The sequence below is a fragment of the Neltuma alba genome, unplaced genomic scaffold (assembly GCF_004799145.2).
Source record: "Neltuma alba isolate B1F8T4 unplaced genomic scaffold, ASM479914v2 tig00002384_pilon, whole genome shotgun sequence".
Taxonomy (NCBI): Eukaryota; Viridiplantae; Streptophyta; class Magnoliopsida; order Fabales; family Fabaceae; genus Neltuma; species Neltuma alba.
The window spans coordinates 58161-76974 of NW_021632841.1; the positions used below are offsets into that span (position 1 = coordinate 58161).

At 35.8% G+C, this 18814-nt stretch overlaps 2 protein-coding genes and 1 long non-coding RNA gene across 6 annotated transcripts; all 3 read right to left on the reverse strand.

Annotated features, from left to right (window-relative positions):
• Nucleotides 1–450: 450 nt before the first annotated feature.
• Nucleotides 451–939, reverse strand: LOC114724802 (uncharacterized). Its single transcript, XR_003738352.1, has 2 exons — nucleotides 856–939; nucleotides 451–768 (listed from the first exon to the last, which is right to left on the reverse strand). It is a non-coding gene; the product is annotated as an uncharacterized LOC114724802 (long non-coding RNA).
• A 5895-nt stretch (nucleotides 940–6834) lies between these two features.
• LOC114724786 (uncharacterized) lies at nucleotides 6835–10118 on the reverse strand. 2 transcript variants are annotated; one of them, XM_028911241.1, is made up of 4 exons: nucleotides 9920–10118; nucleotides 9565–9678; nucleotides 8196–8300; nucleotides 6835–7435 (listed from the first exon to the last, which is right to left on the reverse strand). In XM_028911241.1, exons 1-4 carry the CDS (start codon nucleotides 10032–10034, stop codon nucleotides 7149–7151), a joined length of 621 nt encoding a protein of 206 aa, XP_028767074.1. In that variant the 5' UTR covers nucleotides 10035–10118; the 3' UTR covers nucleotides 6835–7148. The 2 variants fall into 2 exon arrangements, with proteins under 2 accessions (XP_028767074.1, XP_028767080.1); XM_028911247.1 differs by lacking the exon at nucleotides 8196–8300.
• Nucleotides 10119–11524: 1406 nt separating this feature from the next.
• On the reverse strand, nucleotides 11525–17064 carry LOC114724662 (ethylene-responsive transcription factor-like protein At4g13040). Of its 3 annotated transcripts, none has more exons than XM_028911066.1 (7): nucleotides 16781–17064; nucleotides 15673–15806; nucleotides 15397–15527; nucleotides 14408–14492; nucleotides 13243–13423; nucleotides 12470–12591; nucleotides 11525–12083 (listed from the first exon to the last, which is right to left on the reverse strand). In XM_028911066.1, exons 2-7 carry the CDS (start codon nucleotides 15713–15715, stop codon nucleotides 11947–11949), a joined length of 699 nt encoding a protein of 232 aa, XP_028766899.1. In that variant the 5' UTR covers nucleotides 15716–15806; nucleotides 16781–17064; the 3' UTR covers nucleotides 11525–11946. The 3 variants fall into 3 exon arrangements, with proteins under 3 accessions (XP_028766899.1, XP_028766915.1, XP_028766907.1); XM_028911082.1 differs by lacking the exon at nucleotides 16781–17064 and adding an exon at nucleotides 16232–16763; XM_028911074.1 differs by lacking the exon at nucleotides 16781–17064 and having other exon boundaries at nucleotides 15673–16225.
• Nucleotides 17065–18814: the final 1750 nt, after the last annotated feature.

The window sequence follows — 18814 nt, forward strand, 5'->3', positions numbered from 1 at the left end:
TCCCATGCGGTCACAATGTTGTCAATATGTGGGAATTAGGACAATTAATTTGTGGACCATAGCAATGTATTAGGGTTTAATTAGGTATCTGAATAAAGCCTCATAGTCATAGGCTTTATTCAGATACCTGTCTTCTTTTTTCTTTATTTGGTGACAACTAGTACTTGTCTTTAAATATACATTCAGTCACTTGTACTATTGATTGTTGAATTAACATGGTTGACCTTCGTTTTTTTGAGTGAAACATGGTTAACCTTTAATTGCTGCCTGCTGATTTTCGATTATTGAATTATCTTCCCAAAACTAAACATTGGTCTCTTCATTTAGATGATCTTGGAAACATCTAAGCTGTCCAACTTAATTTTGCTCATTCATTCAAGCAGCGTCGTAATATGAGTGCTCTGGCCTCAGTACGGATATCCTGCCTGTGAGGTAAGAACATGAAAAATATGTATAAATAATGTTAAGAATTAGAGAATGAATCAGTGCAAACACACATGAACCAACAAAATCAAAGGAGATTTGAAAAATTAAAATTGACACTAAGCTTTCTTCTTGTTAAATTTACTCTGTGATTTTCACTTTAATAGTTATCAAGTTAGACTAAAATTGTCATCGCAAATATACTAGTAGGTGAGAATTCTCAGTCAGATAATTGTGATCAACCAGGTTCTAAATTTGCTGCACCAGGTTCATGAGATCATTGCTTCAGCTGACACTGACATCAATTCCTCTTTGCTTCAAATAGCTCTTGGCCTCAACAATGTCCTGAAAACATCCCAAGTATGCAAGCATTTCTGTGATAATGTTGAATTTAAGACCTCAAAATATCCAGTGCAGAATGAAAAGGCATACCTGCTGCAACAGCAGGGCCTCTTGAGGACAGGTAGGAAATTGCATGAGACCTACTCCAACCATTAATAAGCCATAGCATCCTAAAGATACAACACAATAGATAGGCAGCTGGACAGAAGGTATAAACAAGGCATTGTGAGTATTAGACAGAATACATTCTACTAAAAGGTAAAGAAAACATATGAAAACATGAGCACTCACCAACCACGTATGGCTGCTTGGAATCGTAGAAGTTTGTAAAAGGCCAACCCATACAGTGGTAATGGCCATTAACAATGTTATAATCTTCACAATATGCTTCATTGTTTCAATCTGCAACCAGTCTTGACACCTGAAAGTTTCAACGGAAAAGAAGAGGAAAGAGTAAAGCCTCATAATTATCAAATCCTTTTCTATGTTTTTCTCTTTATATGAAACAGCATTTACTTTCAAATGCTTCAAGTTGAGACATAAAATGTGGGTTTCAATGAAGAATGCCAATCATAACACGATGCAATCAGACATCAAACCTATGCACAACGCCCATGACAACAACACTAGACAATAACCTGTATGTTGAAGGCGTTCAAAAAAAAGAGCTAGAACACCTTAAATACGACAAAAATAGTTAAAAGGAAAACTTGTGAAGTACCGCACAACAACTAAGAACGCTGCTGATACTGATAGAACAGCAGAGCACTCTTTATTTTCAAAACTTGCAGCCATCGGTCAGGTTAAATATCATACTAAAATATAACCGAAGTCACACAACAAAACTGCCATCAGATGGGATCTCAATGAAACTTTTTTCACTGTTTACAATGACTATGATAGTCAAATATAACTCAAAGCCCTTGCGCAATCTCCCGGCATCATTTGGCAGTTTCAAGCAGATATACCACTCCTTAACAGAATCCATACCGCTTGATTAATGCAAACATAAACATTAAACATTTAAATTCATTTAGAATAAGCATAGCGATAAACCAGATAACAGCATGCATATTGAAGGTTTTCAAACACCAAGATGAAAACATCTAACAATCCTTTTTTTTTTTTGGCCAAACATCTAACAATCCAATGAAAAGTGATAGGAAAGGGAAATTTTGTGAAGTTCTCTACCACATCTCAGAACTCTTTTGCCGAAAGCAGACCACAATAATCACAAGGCATAAATAATGTAGCTTATTCCTCAGGTTGGTCCATGCCATACCCAGGGATTGACTAGTTATTTTCAAAATCTGCAGCAAAGGCTAAGGTTAAATGTCATTATTAAATGTAGGTTACAATGAATGAACATGTTGTCCGTATAGTTCCCCAAATTTTTAACTTGGTCCCAACACTTAATTTTCTGGTCACTTGGACCCTATACTCCCTAACACCAGTTCTATGAAATGCTGTAAAATTTGGGATTTTGGATAGATTTAAAAGGGGCATAATGGTTTCTCCACTTTCTTTTCTGATGCAGCAATGTATTGGTGACTTGGAAAGCCGCATGGATTAGGTGAATTGCCACATAAAGTTGAGCGCATTTTTATGGACGCTGACAGCAGAGGGTGTTTTACAAATATTTTGTACCTATAGGGCGCAACATACAAAGAATAAAGAGCGGAGGACCAAATCACAAATTTAGTGAAACCGTAGGGATCAGGAGTTCATTCTAACCTCAAATATATGTCAAAGCATTTGCAACTGCCATCAGATGGGATCTCAATGAAAGTTTTTTCATTGTTCACGATGATTACGAAAGTTAAAATATAACTCAAAGCCCTTGCGCAATCTCCCAGCATCATATGGCAGTTTAATGCAGAAATAACACTCACCAACAAAATATATACCGCTCAATTAATGTAATCATAAACATGCAAAACTTTTTGTTATTCATTGATTCCATTCATTTCTCAGATAAGGAGAGTTTAAAATCTTGATACTTCCTTTCAAATCCTTTCTCTAATTCTTACTCATTATCCTACTAAGAAAAGGTTTCATCTCAATAAGCCTATTTAAAGTTTTAAACTCTAAAGCGCTTTGTAAGACCCAGCCTTCTTTTCCTCAAACAGCAATACGAATACGATCCTGCAGCGTGGGCGCGCGCGCAGAGAGAGAGAGAGAGAGAGAGAGAGAGAGAGAGAGAGAGAGAGAGAGAGAGAGAGTAAACAGTACTAATCCCTCCCCTTCTTCTTCGATATATGGGAACATGTACAATCTTGCCCCTTACAGAATCGAAGATGAAAACCAACCAAAAAAAAAAAAACCTTTTCAGGGGAAGACACTTTCCCGTCGACGAGGGATGCTTGTGATTTGTGATGAAGATGGATAATCTCTACAAAGGTGTCTGCCACAGTGTGGCGGCGTTCCCTGACTTGGCTAGGTCTCCCCGACACACAAGTTTCTGCCGCCTGATGTGTTAGGACGTTGGAGCGCCAAAAAGTATGAAATGCGTTTGAAGAGGGGAAAATATAACTGATACTCGATTTTGGGAAAGTTAGAGATAAATCTCTAATTAAAAATTTAATTAGTAAATAGGATTTAAGATGATTGATTATACAAGAAAAGATTAGTTAAAATAATAAATTCCACAAAGAAAAGATAGTTTGCACAGAAAATTATTTGAATATAAGGAATTAATTTATACATGGAAAAGATGACTTACGCATAAGAGAATTTTATTTACATAAAAGGAAATTGAGTTGCATATTGCACATGCACAGAAGAAAATCATTACACACAAAGAAAGATACATTACACATAATGAAAGATAAGTTGCACAAAAAGAAGTTAAGTTGCACAAAATCTTTAGATCCCATTTGCCAATTAAATTTTCAATAGGAAATTTATCCCTAATTTTCCCCTCGATTTTTATATTTTATAATCATTTTACCGACAACCTTATAATCACTTGAAAAAAATCTTTTATCACATAATTTTTTATATACTACCTCCAGTCCTATTTATAAGATATAAATAGAGTCTTATAAATAAGACCGGAAGTAGTAGCTTTTAGTGAGTCATCTGTGCTTAGATTATTGTTAATATTTCAGGAGAAAAATTTGTGGTTGTATTCGAACCTTGGGAGAGACAATATGTCTCAAACGGCAAATGCCATGTATAGGTCGAGGATTCAATATTATTTCAATTCTTATAAAATTTAGATAATAGACTCCAATGAGTCCAACTTAATAATCTTGTTATATTGATCATGCATGCTTACTTATCGTAAAAGTAAGTATTAAACCCCTTCAAACGTTGGCCAAATAAAAATAAAAATAAAACTCTTCAAACGGCTTTATTTTTTTTTTTTATTTTGGGTTTCTTGGGCTTACTTTTTAACAAACGAATGCATTTTATTAATGGCAACAAGCGGCGAAAACCACAAGCCGGCACCATAGCATTTTTGAAGAGTACTTCATCAATTATGGAAATGGAGGAACCATGGCATTTTTGAAGAGGACTTCACTAAACCTCCTGACCCAGTTTCGGTCATGTATCAGACATGGAAGAATTATGTTCAGATTCAAGATATTGACATGCCTACGCACTTGCCTATTAATAAGAATACTGTATGGTCTCCACCTCCGATGGGATGGGTCAAGGTAAATGTAGATGGAGCGATGAGCGCTTCAAGCAACAAGGCAGGATGTGGTTGTGTTATTCGGGATTATGATGGACAATGGAGTGCTGGATTTACTTATTTTCTGGGCTATTGCAGTGCTTTTGAAGCTGAGGAATGGAGCATTCTTAAAGGTCTCCAATTAGCTTGGGGCCTTGGTTTCAGAAAGGTAATCTTAAGAGTCAGATGCAAAAAAATCTTGTGAATATGCTGGAGAATAGAAACAGATGCGTGGGAACAAGTTTGGTCTTCGTCCAGATTCAAAGATTAACGGAATATTCATGGGACTTGAAAATACAAGCTATTTCAAGAGAACAAAACAAATTGGCTGATGCTTTGGCCAAAGAAGGATTGTCTAGAACTTCCTCATTGGATGCTTGTCCGCCACAGCTGAGGATGCTGGTTTGCAAAGAGTCTTTGGGATCTGATTTCCCCATGATTTAGTCTTTTTTTATTTGGGCTCTAGCCCTCTCTTGCAGCAAAAAAAAGAAAACCACAAGCCGGCAAAACAACACTGTCAAATACATCAAGAGTACATTGACAATGCTCATTCGATCAACCATATTTAATTGCTCCTTGTTCAGTATTAATCAAATTAAATTACGTTAATAAAATTTGTTATCTTTTAAATTTGTTTTTATTTTGGTTTTGATCCCTCAATTTTCTTTTCATTTAAAACACTAATCACTATAATCCGATAAAAAATTGGACTATTTTGAAGGAACAACACCTATGATTTAGTACTTGGGGGACCAAAATTAAAATAAAAACAAACTTAAGAAACCAAAAGTTATATTAACCCATTTAAATTCAATCTAAATCATTTAAAATCGACTGGATAGTCCAGATTGTGATTGAGCATGAAATGTGCTCCTAGTCAATTGTGTATTGTGATTGAAAGAAAAAACTAGCTACTTGTCAGTGACATTTCTATGCATTTATATCTTTCAGTTTTAAATATCCATCCCTAGTAAACATGACAGATATGAGAAATTTGTCCAAATTCCATTATTAAAAAAACTAATTTTGTAAAAGTATCTGAAATTTGTTTTAAAACCAACACGCAAGCTATTTTTAGAGGATGCCAAATTTTTTAAAGTTATATGTAATTTATTTTTAATTTATAAAACGAAAGACATTTATATACAATTATAAAATAGTTACATCCTCTGAAGATGAGTTCTGCATTACTGAAAAGCCTAGATTTTTATGCATCTTCACACAATTAATTTTTCTAATAATTGGATTATTTTGAAGGAACAAAACCTATCATTTAGAACTTGAGAGATCAAAACAAGATGATGCCAAAACTAGCCCTCCATTGGACCGGACCCATCCCATTTTTTGCATAAGCTACAATGAAATCTGCAACATGATTCCCCTGTCCTGCAACCAGGGAAAGCTCTGCATGAGGCCTTGTGCCTAGCAACTTCAGAACTTCAGTGAATTTATTCACACATTGCCACTCAATCTTAGCTATTAGATGACTGGTAGCAGCTACATATAGCTCCTGGCAATCAGTCTCAAGATAAATTTTAGGATAATGAAAATGATCGCTCAAGAGAATAGCTTCTTTCAGAGCAAGGCATTCTGACTAAAAGGGAGAGGATGCCTTTGCTATCTTCCATACATTACCAAGAAGCAGGCCTTTATGATCCCCGCACGGAATCCCAATTCCAGCACAGTTAGGACTCTTATTGAAAGCCCCATCAACATTAATCTTGCTCGAGCCAGCTGCGAGGGTTTTCCAAGATAGTTCATAGTTCCCTTATGATGTGACTGCTATTTCTCGGATTCTGAACAATATCAACATTTCTGACTGCCCAAACCTCATTTGGCAATAGGGATGCCGAGGAAACCACTCCCAAGGGATCAATTTGAGTTCCCTGGAAGACAAACTCACATCTTGCTTTCCAAAGCCCCCAAGTTAATGCAGCAATGAGGGAACACCCTTTATCATCAATTTCTTTGTTACACGGAAACATTTGTTTCTTGTCTTAATGTTTCATAGCTACTATATCACAGATCCCACTGATGCTTTTAACGTCTAAATTGAGATAATATATTTAATGGTTTTCTATGTTTAGAAACATTTTCGCCTTTTTAGTTCCTTCTATACTTAGCATAGGATCTCCTTATCTAGTTTACAGAAATTAACTTAGTAGTTTTTTTAAAGTGTCAACAATATATAATAGTTTTTTTTCCCTAAAATGTCCCAATCTTTTATTGAACTGTTGACTTTCTCATATTTAACTTCAAAAAATTTTACACTAAGAAGGGATACTTTAAGAAAAATTTAAAAAAAATGTAATAGACAAAACAAAAGTGTATAGAATATTAAACCAAACCGTTGGCGGAAAAAAAAAACCAAAGCCTTCAACAAAATCCCATTTTTCAAACTTGAAATTATCTACTTATCAATGCTATATAATGTCTTATTAATCATCCAGATCCAGTGGTTTGCATTAAAAAATCAATGATAATTACATATCTGGTTTTGTATTTAAATATTTTTAAAATTTAAAAAAAAATCCCCCTTGAATGCCTACACGAGCAGATAAACGGAAATCTGGAAATCAATTTCCAGGTTGCAACACATTCAAAATCTCCGTTGAAGCCATTGCCAAGCAGCTTGAGAAGCAGGCTGGAAATCCCTTATTTCCTAATCCAAGGACTTTCACACCTTCACCAAAATTTTCAGTTCTCATGACTCTTCTTTTCTCAGATTTCGGATTCTAGCTTGCTGCGCAAGGAACTTCTCTTGCTGAGCCCGTTTTTCAGCAAGGGCTTCCTCATCAAGTACTTGGATTGGGAACCACTCTGGCAACCTTAACCAGCTGCCACTGCCGATCTTCTGTGAGTTCTCATCATCCTGATACACAGACTGATTGTAGTCCCTCAACACAGATTTTAGTTTAAGAAAAGCAAAATCTGCTGTGGTGCCCGCGATGGCCAAAATAGCTGAGTATTTAGCTGCACCAAGTTGACCTCCTACAATAACGAGAGAGAGAAAAAACATTTGTTCAATCCCACGTCATGCTTAAAAGGTCAGGTTTAGACCCATAGTATTCAATCACACAACATGCTGCTCAGGTTTAGTCCTAAATTATTGTATATTTATTACACTTATCCATGCCTTGTTATTATGGGTATGCCATGAGCAACTATATCTAAACCAAAAAATTTTCAAAGTCGTTCATATCTCTTAGCGTAGGAACTCCTACAAACTGCTAAATTTTCTCAAACTCCAAATATCTCTCAACAAAGAAATTTCCACCAAACCCAGGCACTTCAAAAAACTTAAAATGTTGTCTACAACAATGAGCAACATTATTCTTGAAAAGTCCAGGGGGAGAAAAAGTTACAGCTGAGATGATTTTGAATTTTATTTGCATGACCATTTCCAACAATGAAGCATCCTATCAAACAAGATACTAATGCCAAACTATATGGAAATTTTGGAATATTCAGGAAAAAGAAAAATACACAAAGAAATGTGGGGGAGAAAAAAACACAACTTTTAAAACGGAATCACAACAAAGTTCAACATGAAAGGTTAAAAAGGAAACCATCAATCTCATTGTACAAGACTTTGTCTCAGTCTAAATGGCATCATGAGTTATTATACGGTCCAAAATACATATAAGGCTGCGTTGCAGCAAATAGCTCAACGATGAAATTATGTGAAAAGGAAGAAGCAAGAGTTGATTTCTCATCAATATACAAGAGAGCAAAAGTAGCAGAATAGAACCTTGCAGACGACCTAGAAGAGCACCCGTTCCAAATCCAGCTATTGCAGAGTTCAATAGGTCATCAGGTCCAGTTTTTCTAGTTGCAATCACAAATTCACGTGCCCCTGATCAATTAGATAATTCATTCCAGTTCAATTCAGAGCATCAAATTAATTTAAGCATTGTTGTCGAGGCATGGCCTTTTTCCATCATAAACCCATTTCAGTCATTTGATCCAAAGATAAAACAGTTGCCAGGATGCTACTTTTCTTGACACTCCTATTCAACATGTACTCTGCCTATAATGAATTCACAACCATGGAAATGACAATTGAAATCTAGGATGAAATGTTTTTCCTTCTGAAATCCAACAATTGGGGAACCCCTGGTGTTTGATAATATTACACTGATATCATATGATACCGACTTGATCTTCACTTAACACATTTCCCTGCCATGGAGCTTAACAATTCCCATTGAAAAAACCAATAGGAAGCGATCTGGAAACAGGGAAGGGGAGGGGGAGGGGGAGTGGGTTTGCTAAGGGAGACAATTGCTGACAGGAATGCATAACAAGCCTGTTCTTGGTTCTTTGCTTGCTTATCTAATATGCAGAGGCACCTAAAAAAAAATATTCCCTATAATCAGTAAAGCGTGCTTCATTTGTTTAACAAGATGTTATATTCCTTCTCAATATTTGAACTATCTATTCATCAAAGTGTTCGCACAAGGCCAATTAAGAATTATACAGGTGGTGTTACAAGGGACAATGGATTTAAAGACTACAAGAATACAAGGGTCACCCTCTATGCTGGAATGCCTTCAACACACACCCGACATTCAAGGACATCATTTCATAGGTAAGAGGGCAATGGCAGATATGAGTTCTTCAAATGGGTCGTTTGACATGTTCTTAAGACAATGCACCATGTATCAATTTTCTAGGTAGATGGAAGAGTGAAAATTGAAACTTGATGAGTGACTAAGGGAGTGTTTGGATAAAAATCAAACCATAGTTTCAGAAGTACTTTTACGGATTACGAAGTAAATATGTGGAGGAGGTTACCTCGTTTTGCGGAAAAGTACTTCTGAAATCACGGTTTTGGAGCACCCAAACAGAGCCTAACTCTAGATTATCAATTTAAATACACTCAGGTGAAGTTAACTAACGGAGAAAATCTCCTTTCAAACAAAGAGTCCGACCTATTCGCTTTATAAAACAACGGTATAGATTAATTAAGCAGACATTAAAACAAAACAAGCTAGCATGCCCAACCAACATGGTCAAAAACCACCATGACAACATGGCTTTGAAGCTGCATAAGCTCAAGATTTAAGAAAATAAGTAAATACATAATCACACCTATACACACAAATTAAAGAACTTACCACAATAGCAACCAGTGACAATGGCAAAATTAGCTGCATAGCTAGCAGAAACGTTCGCAAGACCGAGCGTTTTCCGATGGTTCGAAACTAACCCAACTCCAGAACCAACAACCCCTGCGCGCAGAAAATCCCATTGCTAACAAATCCACAACAACAACTACAAGTAATCTCATTTCATCAATAAAACTTAAATACAAAAAATAAGGGGAAAAAATCCAGCTCTGAACTCGAACCAATAACAACTGCTTCTCCAGATAAAAACAAAGTAAATAAAAATCGAACCCGAGAAGGAGGCATAAGAGCCCAATAAAATCGTGATCCTACAAACAAACAAGTGAGGAAATAAACAGAATACCTGCTACAACTGCGGGAATAAAAACGCGCTTCTTCCAATCATAAGACGATGAAACAGACGAAGATGAAGAAAATGCATCTTGTCCATCAGGGGCTCCTCGATCCTCACCAACCATTTTCTTCGTTCTTATAAACTCCTACAAGTCAAACAACACCCTCTTTGATTTCTTTTGATCAGACGCTGCCAGACCCACTGGCCACTGCTGGGAGATTGTTGGGGAAGGTCGCAGAAAGCAGAAGCAGCAAAAACGGACGTACTGTAGCGGGGAGTGACCGGCGAGAGCAGAGACTGACCCGATGGGCCCGATCAATGAATTGGACTTAAAATGCCCCAGTAAGATCAGCCTAGCCCAAACAGAGAAGCAACCCCCTGAGCCTTTTTCTTTTGCCGACAACCGAGTTAATCAACTTTTTTTTTAATTAAAATATAGGTATCCTCTTATCAAAGACAATCCTATTCGAGGCCAAAAAAATAATTTTAAACATAACCTATATTGTTGCTAATTTAGACTTAATATTGATTTTACACCCTCTACTCCTTCATATATAAGACCCTATTAATGAGTTTTATGAGATTAAGAAAATTCATTAAAAGTAGTTAAAAGTTAAAAAAAGGTAATGACTTGCCAAACCAATCCTCTATTCAGTATGGTTCATTTGGGAGGAGGAAGATGGGGAGGATGGAAAAGCTAAGAGTGAAAAAGATAATGGTATTTTTTCAAGAATATGTCATGAATATTTCATTAAATTTTGTAAAAGATTTTATATTGAGAATCAATAGGTATGATCTTATAAAAGGAATAGAATGGATGATTCTTCATGTATTGTAAGAATACAAGGAATGGGGCATGCTAGGGCTCCGGTAATTTGTTTTCCTTTCCAACATTTCTTCCCACGGTTTATTCATTCAATCTTGTTCTACACTTTTTAATATGATTGAAACGTATTTAAAAAGGACGAGAGAAAATAATTTTTGAATTATTTAAATCAAATATGACTGCCCAAATTATCTTCTGCCTCATGTGAAACTTACTCCATGAAGAGGATTAAAATGTAAATGAAAATATTATATGAAGTCCATTCAGTTATTGAACAAGTTTGAAGAAGCTGTACTCCCTCCAACTCAATAAGAAACTCTTTCGATCCTTAATATATAACCTATTTAACTAATTTGATTAGATTAAAGATATTAGGTAAGTTAGTTAATTATAAGAAATATGACATGTTTTTCCTAAAACAGCATAATCATCTTTATTAATATCTTTCCTCTCTCTTCTACTTGATTATAGTTGAAGGAGTATCATAGGGGTAATTTAAGAAAAAATAATAAATATGAGAAATATATCTTATATTTACGACCAAAATCAACTCAACAATTAAGTCCTATATTAAGGACAGAATGAGTAATTTGTTATAAGTCCAACTCAATGCCTTGCGTTACTATATATGCCCATTTATGAGGCTAAAAAGTGCAAAGTACATTATTCTGAAGCCAGGGGACAAGGTGATATGAATGCTTTGAGAAGATTTTGTGTTCTCCTAAAACACCAGCATGTTCTTTGACATCATTCCATCAACAGTATCTAGTAATCAGTGCACCAATAAAAGTTCAAAAGCAGTAATTGCTGAGAAAATTTTTCTTCAGAAACAATATATGTTCATGCTCCTGTTGGAACATACACAGCTTTGGACTGCCTCAAATGCATGGGCAGTACCAGTAATGGTTACTTATGAAACAACAATCCTTAAAAAAATTGGAACTTTATCGTTCTCATCACTTTAATCAGATACAACGGAACAAGATACTTCAGTAATATCAGATATGTCCTCGTGTCTTGTATCTATGTTAATTTGTGCTTCTTAGTTACCCTTTATTGGTTTGGACTGTAGTAATATACTTATCTTAGGAATAATGAATACTATCAGTCTGGCCTTATATAACGGCCTTTTTCTCTATATATAAAAATGGAGCTAGTTGCTATGAATGGACTGTTAGAACTAGGGCTTCAACTTGTTCAATCTTAATTTTCAAGGGACTGATACTTCTTGCTCTACATCTTCGCAAGCAGAGGATCCACTTGCTCCTTGCTTACTGTCCCATTCATGTTTCTGCACCGGAGGAAGCTCCGACCTGCGTGAGCCCGGGCCAATCTTTCTCTTGTGTTCTAGAATAGTTTGCATAGAACAAGTAAAATGTAAGAACAGAATCTTCGAAAAGCATATCTGCAAATTGGCTAAAATCCTTTATTCATCCCCATAGTTTTTCACAATTTTTACTATAGTCTTTATAGTTAAAAAATTCGTATTTAATCAATGTACCATAGATTCTACAGACATGATCAGCTAAGTGTCAGTTTCTCACTCTTAACATGTAAGATCTATGTCAATAAAATGTGAGTGTAGTTGGCCATACCAGTTCAGCAAAATCTAACGGCACACTGACAGAGATTTAAAGACATAGATATAAAGTTCTGAAGTATAAGGATCAAATAAAATATAAGTTACTCTATAGACACCAGCGATTTATCCAATTTTAGAAGAGAAATAATACTTTTGCTGGTTATTGCCTGCCTCGTCATTGCAAGAAATTCTTCCCATTTGAATTTACGCAGTTCGCGCTTCTCTGGTTCTGGTAGCTCAAAGTTTGGCTCCCTCCCACACATGAAAGCAGCCCTGACAATAAATAAGATGCAAGCGCAGAGATCGTGGTGAATGGAAAAATGAAAGCCTTTACAATCCAAAATATATACCCCTGACTCCAGGAGATGACAAATTATTTGGCTTGTAGATTTTACACCCTTCTCTAGAAATTTTAAACCTCCAATATTGTCTTTCTTAATGAGGATTTAACAAATGCATATGGCAGCTACGGTAATGATTTTGTGCCGAAAGTTGGAAAGTTGAAGCAGAACTGATGGCTATATAGAAATGATATCACTTGTACTCTTACCATATGTAATACTTTCCATATACAGCCCTGGCCAATCAGAGAACGAGGAGAACTAGCAGCTCTGAAGAAGGTGAATATAATACCATACACGGCCATGCTCAAGCAGATATAACCCAAGAAACTTCCCATATATTAAGAAAATTCATCAAACAATGGCTAAGAAGAGGGGGGTCTCAAACAAATACATGATCTATGGCTGTTACGATTTAAATGACATTTTGAGTGTCAAACCATGTGAACATGAGCCAGTCTGCTCCTCGCAGCTAATCAAATAGAAGCCAAAGATATGCATATATTGTAATGATGATTTAGTAAAGAACGGCCTAAGAAGGACGCCATTGCAGGTAGCAAGAAGCTACAGCTTATGGTATTACCTATCGTACAAGTGAGCAGCCTCTTCCTGTGAACTAACAGTCCCCAGATGGATCTGTTTCTTGTCCACCTTTATAGCTGCTTGCCATTTCATATTTTTGAAATAGACACCTCTCATGAGACATGCTTCTTGATTATGTGAATTCTTTCTCCTGTGCCGCTTTCTGCGCTTGATAGGAGGTCCTGAAAAATGAGGGCAATGAAAGCCATCACCAGCAAATCAATAGCCATAAATAACTTGAAAAAATTCTCCAAAAGATGAAAACTGATTGGTGAAACAAAACTGTTCCAAAACAGAATCCAGACAAGTAAACACCCAAAACATGTCTGCCAACTTCAGATCCACTAATGAACTATTGGGCCAGCAGGTGATTTATCAGTAGCTGTAGCTGATCACACAAAGTGAGCTTACAGGATATCCATTGATTTATCAGTAGCTGTAGGTGATTTATCATTGATTCGTTATAATTGATTAACGTTGCTTTTTTCTGTATTTTAGTATCTTCAAAACAATATTTTCAATAAAGCTGATAAACTCGTATGGGAAATCTTCCGATGATGAATTGATGAATCCATTATTGATGACCGCTTAAAAGGTCATAGGAGTGATCAATTAAATGAATCAGCTGTATCAAATCAGCTCATTAAGCAAGCATTAGTTGTCTTCTGGAAACTCATTTAACACTGCTGTTCCAGAAAGTGAGAAAGCTAGTAACTATACTCGTCTTCACAAAGTTATGGTGAAGAGGTATGAAGAATTTAGCACATCTTTGAAGGTTAAGAGGGAATCAGGAAAGTCTCGTAAGTGACAGAAAATATGATTTGTAGCATACCCAAAGTAAGGGATATAAGTTACTTTATGTAGCACACATCATCATTAAATCTTCCAAAACTACATTTTGGCCTGGTCCCTTCATTTTCTCCCAAATTCTTGGCCTCCCCCATTAACTCAGTTCTCGTGTTAATGTTTCATGAGAACAAGATAAACTACAATATTATGCAATTATAGTCCACTACATATTGATGAATATCGATACATTAAGTTTAACAAAATACATAAAAACACTTACTATAAGGCAATATGTAGACTGTAACTTCAGTTAGTTTGTCATAAACTAAATCTCATGCCTTAGGGTAGGAAAAAGATACGTCTCTCAAACAACAAACCTGAAACTTGTTCACTGGGCTGCTCCTTTGATGGGCTAGAGCCAGATGCATTGGAGGAGCCTGGTTCTTCTTTCACAACGGTATTCTATGAAACAAAATTAAAAGACTTCAGTAGAAGATTCTAGCAACCTAAAACATAAATAATTAAAGGATCCAACAGCAAAACTTTCTAATACTTATCAACTTAGAAAATATACGTTACGATCATATCCGTTCATCAAATGCTAAAAGATCTGATTCTAGATGGTATGGCTTATGGATTAGGATGACATCTATATTTCGTAAAGGCATTGATTTTTCATCAAGAAGTTTTCTGGATTTATTCAGCCAATTGAAGAAGTGAAAAAACAAAAATTACAAGATAATTTCTTTAGCACCTTGCTTTCTTCCAACAGACAGTTCGGTCTTTTCCTTTCACTTTGGCGATTAGATAACTGAGCAATGATACCCAGACTCCCAGAGGACCAAAACTAACCAAAATAAATAACACGAACTTTATATATCAAGCTTAGTGATTGGAATTTATAGGTTTTCACTCATGAAATCGCGATGAAAATATATTATATTAAATCAGAACATGTTATCTTAGGAGAGCTGCTAGTACTAAAATTGAGCATAGAACCTCGGATTTTTAGCTTTCTGATGTATTCTGATAATGAAAAAAGAGGATGGCTTCATTGGCTCAAAACTGCTTCCTAACCCAGTGCTTCAATTGGATATGCAGGCATGCAATAAATTATTAGAAGAGTGGTTACATTTCTAATTAGAGAGTAGTTCATCCATATGTCACACCGAGCAAAAGAAGACACATGATGGGATTATGGAGACCGCCAACCTCAGATACTATCTTTTTTACTATTTTCTTCCGCAATGATCAAATGGAGGTCCGAACCAAAGACCTCTCACTCCATACCTAGCCACACCACTAGCACTTTCAGTGACTTCTATTTTTCCATACAACATTTACTGCTTCTAATTGTATTTCTTACACTGTCCAGAATGCTTGTATCATCTGATGCCACAGGATTTGAGCTCTTAAGTTTAGCACGCTGAGTTGATTGTTCATAAGCAATTAAATTCTCACAATACAGAGGAAGTGGAGTGACAAAGGAGCTGTTCCCTGCAAAGGTCCGGTAACTTTGGTAAATAGCGTCAACTCAGTCTAAAATACAACTCACCACAGTAGCCTCTAAACAACCCAAAGCATGGTTATCCTCCTTCCATTAGGAACAGTTCACAACAGATATGATTTTACCAATATTTACCTGAGCATAGTCCCAAAAGTCTGCGCCTTCTCAAGCTTACCATGGTAATTTGCAATATCTTAACAAGTCATTAGAGCACAATGTTTAACGCAAAAGCCTTCCTATCATACCGATCTTTTCCTTGGACACAGGAGCTAGAACACAGTCAAGAGTTTCAGGCAGATGAAAACTATTAAGTTAGAGCTATGAAGGAAGAAAACAATTGAAAAAAAAAAGAAAGTAAAATGTAGCAAAACTAGGTGAAGAGAACATGTAATAACAAAATAATTCACAACAAATGAGTAATGAGTGGTGACTATGCCATTTGCAAAAGATCTACTTATAGTATTTATAACATAATTATATGGTCTTCTTAGCCCAAGTACCTAAAACAAGTGGATAAATATCGGAGGGTAGCGAAAAAGGGAAAAAGCCACTCATAATGAAACATTAAGAAAGAGATTCTCATGCAAGGACGGCTAGCAGTAAAATTAAAGCAATTAATCGGTAATGCCTCCACGCATAGACCACCTAACCCAAACCTATATGTATAAACAAAACATTAGAGTAACAGATAAACCTGGATCATGATATGATTATAGTCTCCTTTATGTCGAATGAACCTCTATAAGAACCACAGAAATCGACAGTCCGATAACAACAAAAGCAGAAGGTATGATTAAACCTTGAAAGCTCGCCCGCGATAAGTTGATAGCCTTTCTTGAAGGTTAAGAGAAACTAAAGTTGACAAGAACAAGTTGATATTGTAATTCACACACAATCAAAACCCCAGAGACCCGTAATATTGAATGGGATTAGAATTTGAAAACATGAGCTCCAAATCTCTCTGATTGGGCAGAAGTCAACTCATTTAGCCACCCACTTTGTCAAAGGGATGACCCGATTGACCATAAACAACATTTTACCAGAACCACGCATTCGAATTACCCAAAGGACCAAAATTCAGGAAACACCCATAAGACCAAGTAAACAAGGAGGAGGACCAAGTTGTTTTAATTTTCAAGCCGTCAACGCAGAATGCCCATGACTAAGAACAAGAGAAACCCACAAAGAGACAACAAAGAAAAGCACAAAGACATTGAAGAGAGGAGGACATTATTGGCAGTACCTGAACCAAAAGCGTCGGATGGGGTGAGAATTAATTGCTGAGAAGGCGCAGAACCCAGAAGACAGAACTCACGAGGGGATTAGAATCTAGCGGAAGAAGAAGGTGGTAAGTATGGTATGAGTCTATGAGATATTGTATATGTTGTTAATTGTGGCTCATGCATCTGTCTTCTACCACCTTTTTGTTTTCATGTTTCTCTCCTCCCATTTTATGTGTGGGCTGGCGAGAGAGAGGTCGTAGTGGTGGAGGAGGTGGTATTATGGCGTGGAGAGGGAGAATCTTAGAGAGAGAGGGTTGGACGAGAGAATGGGAACGTAGTTACTGTGCGGAGTACTTTGGTTTATTGCTGAATGCCAATGCTGCCCTTTGAATGACCCACGCATACCATTGGATTTAGGTGCGCGGAAGACATGGCCAATTTACCCTGTTACCCTTACTATTTTAGTACTGGTATGCGAGTTCAATTATTCATCACCCAAGTCAAAAGTCAAAACCAATTAAAAGAGGTAAGGACACTAATGTACCTTAGTCATTAATGCTTGCACATCATTTATTTATACATCTTAGCAAATGAGGTTTAAGTGGTTAACAACATGGGCCACACATTTCCATTGTAATATATTAATACCTAATAATTTTTTAGGCATATCATTTATCTAGAAATTCCGTTTAATAATTTTATTAATTCTTTTTATCTCTTTCACTCTTCTTTACAAGACTAAAAACTATATGTTCAAATTTTATTACCAATGATTCTATAAACTTAAAGAAATTGTCTGGTCTATGTGGAAGATGTATGATTTTATTTGGAATTGTAGTGAGAGAATAAATCATATCATTTTAATGTAATTAAGAAACTAGAAATAGCAACTATCCTAAATTAATTGAGAAGCAAATATTCTACCCATATAAAAAAGAAAGCTTTCAATCCTAACAGTTGAAAGTGTAAAAATTGATTCAACAAGTAACATAAAATGGGATGATGATCAAATTAAATTTTTGTTCGGAAATAATAATTATAATATAATAAATATTTTCATATCTTAATTTTCATGCATCGAATTTATTTTCCATTTTATTTATGTCATTACATGATGAGACAAATCTAAAAATTAGAAATTCAATTTGTGGGTGTGGGGGTGTATGAGTGAGAGGGGCAAATATGGAAGAAGGGAGTGGAGGGGGAAAGGGGACAGAAGGGTAATAATCGAGAAAGGCGAGGAGAAGAGGAGGGAATAAGAGGAAAGAATGAGGTGGTTGGGAGGGAAGGGGAGGGACACCGACGAAACGGTGATTGGATGGACGGCCTTATAAGGCCAATTAGATAATGTCCCGCCAACCTCTTCTCGCTTTTTGTTTTCTTTCATTTACTCTCAAAAAAAAGAAGAAAAGAATTCAGTTTTATCAACAGGTTGATTGCCGCCCGCCTATGTTCTCACTTCTCACCGCTATAACCCCACTTTCTATCAACGAAACTCTTTTAGAGTCTCTTTAGAATAGTTATAAGTATTTTATAAACTACTTTTTAATAGTGATTTACAGGATACAAAATAAATATATGAGAGTAACTTTATCTCGACTTACGTAAAATGTGTTTATAGGAGATTTTCACTGTTTTGCCAAATCAAAAAGTACTTTTAAAAAGCACTTTTCCGTAAAACGAGACATTATACTCTTCTATATATTTACTTCGTATACCGTAAAAACACTCTAAAACTATAGTTTGGTTTCCATCCAAACACTCCCTAATTCTTAGTGGCAAAAATTCTAATTTTGATTTTGACTAATGCAGGTAAGTTTTTCATAAGCAAAATATTGGAATTGGTGGTCTAATTATGATTGAATCAGGAGAAATTTATCTATTCATTATTAAAATTTATATTATTTAATTATATCTGGGGTCGTTGTCACAGCTGAAATATGCCTATTACCCTGGGATACCGGATAGAGTAATCCAAAAAAAAAATTATATTATTTAATTAAAATATATAAAAACATGATTAGAATTTATAAGTAATGTTTAAATGAAAAAAA

Coding starts and splice junctions, on each gene's coding strand:
- LOC114724662 (XM_028911066.1), bottom strand. CDS start 15,715: ATGGTAAGCTTGAGAAGGCGCAGACTTTTGGGACTATGCTCAG. Junction 13,424..14,407: donor GCCCAGTGAACAAGTTTCAG/GTTTGTTGTTTG, acceptor CTCATTTTTCAG/GACCTCCTATCAAGCGCAGA. Junction 12,084..12,469: donor GCAGGCAATAACCAGCAAAA/GTATTATTTCTC, acceptor AAACTATTCTAG/AACACAAGAGAAAGATTGGC.
- LOC114724786 (XM_028911241.1), bottom strand. CDS start 10,034: ATGGTTGGTGAGGATCGAGGAGCCCCTGATGGACAAGATGCATTTTCT. Junction 8,301..9,564: donor TGTCACTGGTTGCTATTGTG/GTAAGTTCTTTA, acceptor CTAATTGATCAG/GGGCACGTGAATTTGTGATT. Junction 7,436..8,195: donor TCTTCTAGGTCGTCTGCAAG/GTTCTATTCTGC, acceptor TCGTTATTGTAG/GAGGTCAACTTGGTGCAGCT.